The sequence below is a fragment of the Penaeus vannamei genome, chromosome 9 (genome assembly GCF_042767895.1).
Source record: "Penaeus vannamei isolate JL-2024 chromosome 9, ASM4276789v1, whole genome shotgun sequence".
Taxonomy (NCBI): domain Eukaryota; kingdom Metazoa; phylum Arthropoda; class Malacostraca; order Decapoda; family Penaeidae; genus Penaeus; species Penaeus vannamei.
The window spans coordinates 45,357,897-45,365,396 of NC_091557.1; the positions used below are offsets into that span (position 1 = coordinate 45,357,897).

At 38.0% G+C, this 7,500-nt stretch overlaps 3 protein-coding genes across 3 annotated transcripts in view; all 3 read right to left on the reverse strand.

Moving 5' to 3' along the window:
* LOC138862598 (uncharacterized) overlaps window positions 1-410 on the reverse strand; it is a 1,536-nt gene extending 1,126 nt beyond the window's left edge. The window contains exons 1-2 of the mRNA XM_070125044.1: window positions 401-410; window positions 1-96 (exon numbers count right to left, since the gene is read on the reverse strand). The exon at window positions 1-96 is cut by the window's left edge and continues 32 nt beyond it. Of these exons, the coding sequence (XP_069981145.1) occupies window positions 1-96; window positions 401-410 (106 nt within the window). The remainder of the gene's footprint in view (window positions 97-400) is intronic.
* Window positions 411-2,244: 1,834 nt separating this feature from the next.
* Window positions 2,245-3,358, reverse strand: LOC138862630 (uncharacterized). The gene is made up of 2 exons (XM_070125099.1): window positions 3,309-3,358; window positions 2,245-2,937 (listed from the first exon to the last, which is right to left on the reverse strand). Exons 1-2 carry the CDS (start codon window positions 3,327-3,329, stop codon window positions 2,347-2,349), a joined length of 612 nt encoding a protein of 203 aa, XP_069981200.1. The 5' UTR covers window positions 3,330-3,358; the 3' UTR covers window positions 2,245-2,346.
* Window positions 3,359-5,307: 1,949 nt separating this feature from the next.
* LOC138862599 (uncharacterized) lies at window positions 5,308-7,262 on the reverse strand. Its single transcript, XM_070125045.1, has 3 exons — window positions 7,063-7,262; window positions 6,368-6,485; window positions 5,308-6,002 (listed from the first exon to the last, which is right to left on the reverse strand). Exons 1-3 carry the CDS (start codon window positions 7,260-7,262, stop codon window positions 5,412-5,414), a joined length of 909 nt encoding a protein of 302 aa, XP_069981146.1. The 3' UTR covers window positions 5,308-5,411.
* Window positions 7,263-7,500: the final 238 nt, after the last annotated feature.

Below are 7,500 nucleotides of genomic sequence, written 5' to 3' on the forward strand. Positions count from 1 at the left end.
CCTCAAGGTGATTGTGCTCGGATGCGTCCTGTCCAACTTTTATATTGGTCTGGATAGTAGGATGTTCCAGAGGAGAAGCCACGCCCACCGCCTGTCCTTGGTGAGGTTAAATGCTTATTTATATAACTAATGTTCTATTTATTTACATTTGTTCATTTATATTCTCAATATCTACATATTTATATAGTTATCTTCGTTACTTACCGTTTTTCTTCGTAAAGTTTTTGCCTATTTTTTCTAATTGAATGTTAATGTGTGATTAACAACCTTTTTGTTTATTACTGGATTATGACGTAATAAATTGATTTGGCTAGTTAAGCACTCATTAGGACACAGGGCTGTTCTAAACTCTCAGGAACATCATTTCTCCACATAATTACCTACATACATGTATACGTACCTATACACATGGGTCCATATACCAACAAGTACATGTCTGTGTATGTGTGTATATATGATTTATAAACACACCCACATATATGTGTGTACATACATACACACATATAAATATATATGTGTTTGTGTGTATACATACATACAAATATATGTATATATATGTATATATATATATATATATATATATATATATATATATATATATATACACATACATATGTATTTGTATATATATATGTGTATACTTCATGGATGATATCGTGACCTTAGATTTTCGTGACTTCGGAGAGGAGGGATGCTTGCACAGCCTAGATTCGGCTTTAGCTTCCGGATCGAAGCAAGAAATCCGCGTTTATCCTGAGTTCCGATTCGGGCTCTGAATCCCTCCGGATCTGCGCTCGTGAGGGTCAACATCTCCGGTGAAGTCGGTTTCCAGTTAATCTTCTGCTGAGGTGTCCGCTTCTCTTGGGGCTGCAGTCGAAGGACCACCACTTCGGGGGCCATCCTCACTCGAGCCGCGGTCCTGGTTCAAGAGAGTAGCCCAGCGTTTGACAGCGGAAAGGACAGGGCACTGCCCCTAATGGTGTCCCCAACTCTCCATGCATCAACTGTACTAATTTCACTTAAATCTTAAAAACTTTATTTACGTATATACATATACATTTATATGTATGTATATATATATATATATATATATATATATATATATATATATATATATATATATATATATATATATATATATATAAGTACATCTCACTCTCGGCTTGACCACAGCCATATACAGTACTGAAATCGCTCAGAACAATGTGAATAGCGCACTGAGGACAGTTTGGCGTAAAACACCCCATGCACATTGATCTTACAGGCATCAATCAGATTGTCAACAGCAATAACTGACATGAAGCCAAATGCAAGCTTTACTTTTATATGTTTATCGAACATAATAACCTGTACTGCCGAGGGTTGGTCTGCATAAGCTACCCATTGCTATACCCTGGAGATGGTGACCATCGCTGTGGCCTAATCAGGAATAGATTTAGCCATCCACACTGGTCGTTCCGTAACCCGATCTTCTCATCTCCGAGAGAGAGAGAGAGAGCAGCCACCTTAAATCTCAGCCCCTTCAGTTCCTTCGGCAGAAGTGGTAAACAATCATTCTGCTGGAAATAGCGGACGTTGCATGGTGGACGCCGCCTCTACCAACCCCGCCGTTGTTACCCCATCAAGATCCTACAGTTCTTCTGTGCCGTTCCCGAGGTATTTTATCCATGAGCCTCATACATCCCATGACCCGCATCCATCGGGACGCTAAACAAGATGGTAACCCTAATCCCGATGGTCGCTAACCCAAAGAGCTAACTCCAGAATGTGTTCACCGCAAAGGCTCTACACCTTCGCTTCACATTAAGTACTTAGCCGCAAATTGCCTTTTGGCAATTTCCTTAGTATGACATTAGATCTCTTATAACTCATATCAATCCTAGACATCTTCCAGTAGTTATATGACACATGAGCCTCAGTCCATTGTTATTATTTTAGTAAATCTCAACACAATTTGATGCCTAAAGAACACTGATTTTGGAGGAAATAAATGTAATCACAAAGATGCATCAGTGGAAATTTACACTATTGGTGATCTCACAAAGATTCTCTTCTTTTCTGAGTAAATGACAGCTTTAATAGGTCTGGTTAAAGTAAGATGCTTCTATAGTATTTCTGTGATTTTATAACCCAGGCTCTTATAGTCTGATCATTTTTCAAATACGTCTTTCTAGCATAAACTTACAAACCATACATAGAATATTGTGGTACTTTAAAGAAAAACTAAGTTGTATTTATGCATGTAATTTTATTACAGAATTTGCGATTTAGATAAAGTATTCAGTAGAACAGAATTGTAATAAGGGTTCGAATGAGGTGTCAGTTCCGTGGGTTGGGAATAAAGCTTCAGTAAATACCATAATGGAGAGGAAGGGAAGCATGGCTATACTTGTAACCAAGACCGTATCCTGGATACTGAAGAGAAGCGTAACCTAGTAAGCCAGGGAAGCTAGGATCAGCTTCAGCATCCCGTTTCTTGATGAGGTGATTGTAGGACTGGACGGAGGAATGGCTGCCGAATGGATGGTGTGTAATGGCTGAGCTGTAGCCATAGCCAATGCCATACGGACGAATGAGAGGGTAGCCAATTCCAAAGCCAGGTTCAGCTTCACGTTTCTTGACTAAGTGGTTGTAGGATTGAACGGAGGAATGACTACCGAATGGATGGTGTGTAATGGCTGAGCTGTAGCCATAGCCAATGCCATACGGACGAATGAGAGGGTAGCCAATTCCAAAGCCAGGTTCAGCTTCACGTTTCTTGACCAAGTGATTGTAGGACTGGACGGAGGAATGGCTGCCGAATGGATGGTGTGTAATGGCTGAGCTGTAGCCATAGCCAATACCATAAGGACGTATAAAAGGATGGCCGATGCCAAAGCCAGGTTCAGCTTCACGTTTCTGTTCAGCCGTCACGAGGACAAACAACAGTGATATAACCTGTAGGATTAAGCGAAAATGGTTATAAACACATATAAATATGTATATATAAGTTTGCATATTCACAAGCATTTGCACATGTAGACAAACACAGGAGTGGTAAAAGTAACGCATATAACTTTTCAATCATTTCCTCCCCTCCCCGGACCCGTTCAAAAAATAAAAGAAAATATGATCAAGAATATGTAATAGTGCTGTATGCACTTTTCGTTATTGAGGGAAAGAAAGATATGCACACACACACAGTACACATATACACACATAAATAAATGTGTGTGTATGTGCGTGTGCGTATATATATATATATATATATATATATATATATATATATATATATATATATATATATATATATATATATAATTGCTTACCAGTGTCTTCATGGTGGACATGATCGTGGTAGCCTCAAGGTGATTGTGCTCGGATGCGTCCTGTCCAACTTTTATATTGGTCTGGATAATAGGTTGTTCCAGAGAAACCACGCCCATCCTGTCCTTGGTGAGGTTAAATGCTTATTTATATATTCAATGTTCTATTTATTTACATTTGTTAATTAATATTATCAATATCTACATATTTATATAATTATATTCGTTACATACCGTTTTTCTTCGTAAAGTTTTTGCGTATTTTTTTGTAATTGAATGTTAATATGTGATCAACAATGTTTATTTTATGCAGTTTTTTTTCTAACTACTGGATTATGACGTAATAAATTGTTTGGTCAGTTAAGCACTAATTAGGACACAGGGCTGATCTAGACTCTCAGGAAAATCCTTTCTTTCTATGTTTTTCCACATAATTACCTACATACATGTATACACACATATACACATAGGTCCATATACTAACAAGTATATGTCTGTGTATGTGTGTACATATGATTTATAAACACACACATATATGTGTGTACATACACACACACACATATATATGTTTGTTTTCCTGTGTATACATACAAATATATATATATATATATATATATATATGTATGTATGTATGTATATGTATATATATGTGTATACTTCATGTATGCTATCGTGATCCTCACTCGAGCCGCGGTCCTGGTTCAAGAGAGTAGCCCAGCGTTTGACAGCGGAAAGGACAGGTCACTGTCTCCCCACGCATCAACTGTACCACTTTCCCTTAAATCACGGAAAATTTTATCACAGCCTGCTGTCTAAATTTTTTTATTTTGCCGGAAAGTTACTATTCTCACTCACGAGAAGTCACTGTTGAATGGAATAAAAATACGTTGACAAAATGACAGCCTGTACATTACTTGTAACATGTACGGTTCTAGTCTTCTCCTTTTAGGCCAAAAACTCACCTCGTGGATAGATACACAAACACATATATACATTTATATATACATATACATACATATATATATATATATATATATATATATATATATATATATATATATATATATATATATATATATATATATATATATATATATATATATATATATATATACACACATACATATACTTACCTATATATATAGCTATATATATTCATATTAGCAGACATACACACATATGTATAAACATACATAATATCCACTTTGATTACAGCCAGATAGTGCACTGAAATCGCTCAGAACAATGCGAATAGCTCTCCGAGGAAAGTTTGGCGTAATACACCTCTTGCATATTGACCTTACAAGCATCAGTAGGATTGTATACAGCAATAATTGACATGAAGCCAAATGCAAGCTTCACTCCTATATAGTTATCGAGTAACGACTACCGAGGACTGAAGTCTGCTAGAGATATTTATGGCTATCCCCGTGAGATGGTGACCATCACTGTGGCCTGATTAGGAAAAGGTGTAGCCATCCACACTGGTCGTGCAATTACCAAGTCTTCTCGACAGCAGTGGTGAACAGTAATTCTGCCGGAAATAACGGACATTGCGTCATTCAGCGTGGGCGTCACCTCTATCTACTCACCGACCTTGCCCTATATAGATCCCATAGTTCGGCTGTGGCGTTCCCGAAGAAATTGCTGCAAAAGCCTCATACTAGTTTGGAGTCAGGAACGCAGACGAGATGGGTAACCCTCCTCCAGACGGACGCTAACTCAAATAGTTAACCCTAGATAGTGTTAACTGCTTAGCAGTTAACACTATCAGGCTTCCACACCATCGCTTCACATTCCCCTGAGCATGAAGCACCCATCCACAATTTGCCTTATGACTATTTCCTTACTATGGCATGTGATCACTTCAACTCACAGCAATCTTACACATTTGCCAGTAGTTTATGTCATACTCTTAAGGTCTGATCATTTTTCCAATACGTTTTTTTTATCATAAGGTTACAATTATACTTAGAATATTGTGGTACTTAAAAACACTAAGTGGTATGTATGCATGTAATTTTATTGCAGAATTTGCGTAAAAAAAGAGTTGTAACAAGGGTTCGAATAACTGAGGTGTCAGTTCCGTATGTTGGGAATGCAGCTTCAGTAAATACCATAATGGAGAGGAAGGGAAGCATGGCTATACTTGTACCCAAGACCGTACCCTGGATACTGAAGAGAAGCGTAACCTAGTAAGCCAGGGAAGCTAGGATCAGCTTCAGCTTCACGTTTCTTGACTAAGTGATTGTAGGACTGGACGGAGGAATGGCTGCCGAATGGATGGTGTGTAATGGCTGAGCTGTAGCCATAGCCAATGCCATACGGACGAATGAGAGGGTAGCCAATTCCAAAGCCAGGTTCAGCTTCACGTTTCTTGACTAAGTGGTTGTAGGACTGGACGGAGGAATGGCTGCCGAATGGATGGTGTGTAATGGCTGAGCTGTAGCCATAGCCAATACCATAAGGACGAATAAAAGGGTAGCCGATGCCAAAGCCAGGTTCAGCTTCACGTTTCTTGACCAAGTGATTGTAGGACTGGACGGAGGAATGGCTGCCGAATGGATGGTGTGTAATGGCTGAGCTGTAGCCATAGCCAATACCATACGGACGGATAAAAGGATGTCCGATGCCAAAGCCAGGTTCAGCTTCACGTTTCTGTTCAGCCGTCACGAGGACAAACAGCAGTGATAATACCTGTAGGATTAAGCGAGAATGGTATATGTATATAAGTTTGCACATATTGTACAAGCATTTACACTTGCAGACAAGCACAGAAATGGTAAAAGTAACGCATATAACTTTTCAATCATTTCCTCCCCTCCCAGTACCCGTTCAAAAAATAAAAGAAAATATGATCAAGAATATGCTAGTGCTGTATGCACTTTTCGTTATTGAGGGAAAGAGAGATATGCACACACACACAACATACACATACACACATAAATAAATGTGTGTGTATGTGCATGTACGTATATATATATATATATATATATATATATATATATATATATATATATATATATATATATATATATATATATATATATATAATTGCTTACCAGTGTCTTCATGGTGGACATGATCGTGGTAGCCTCAAGGTGAATGTGCTCGGATGCGTCCTGTCCAACTTTTATATTGGTCTGGATAATAGGTTGTTCCAGAGAAACCACGCCCATCCTGTCCTTGATGAGAAATGCTTATTTATATATTCAATATTCTATTTATTTACATTTGTTAATTAATATAATCAATATCTACATATTTATATAATTATATTCTTTACATACCGTTTTTCTTCGTAAAGTTTTTGCGTATTTTTTGTAATTGAATGTTAATATGTGATTAACAATGTTTATTTTATGCATTTTTTTTCTAACAACTGGATTATGACGTAATAAATGGTTTGGTCAGTTAAGCACTCATTATGACACAGGGCTGACCTAGACTTTCAGGAAAATCCTTTCTTTCTATGTTTTTCCACATAATTACCTACATACATGTATACGCACATATACACATAGGTCCATACACTAACAAGTACATGTCTGCGTATGTGTATACATATGATTTATAAACACACATATATGTGTGTACAAACATACACACATATATATATATATGTTTGTTTTCCTGTGTATACATACAAATATATGTGTATATATATGTATGTATGTATATGTATATATGTGTATACTTCATGTATAATATCGTGACCTTAGATTTTCGTGACTTCGGAGAGGAGGGATGCGTGCACAGCCTAGATTCGGCTTTAGCTTCCGGATCGAAGCAAGGAACCCGTCTTTTATCCTGAGTTCCGTTTCGGGATCTGAATCCCTCCGGATCTGCGCTCGTGAGGGTCAACATCTCCGGTGAAGTCGGTTTCCAGTTAATCTTCTGCTGAGGTGTCCGCTTCTCTTGGGGCTGCAGTCGAAGGACCACCACTTCGGGGGCCATCCTCACTCGAGCCGCGGTCCTGGTTCAAGAGAGTAGCCCAGCGTTTGACAGCGGAAAGGACAGGGCAGTGTCTCCCCACGCATCAACTGTACCACTTTCCCTTAAATCACGGAAAATTTTATCAGTCTAATTTTTTTTTTTTTTTTTTTTTTTTTTTTTTTTGCGAAAAGTTACTTTTCTCACTCACGAGGTCACTTTTGAATGGAATAAAAATACGTTGACAAAATGACAGCCTGTA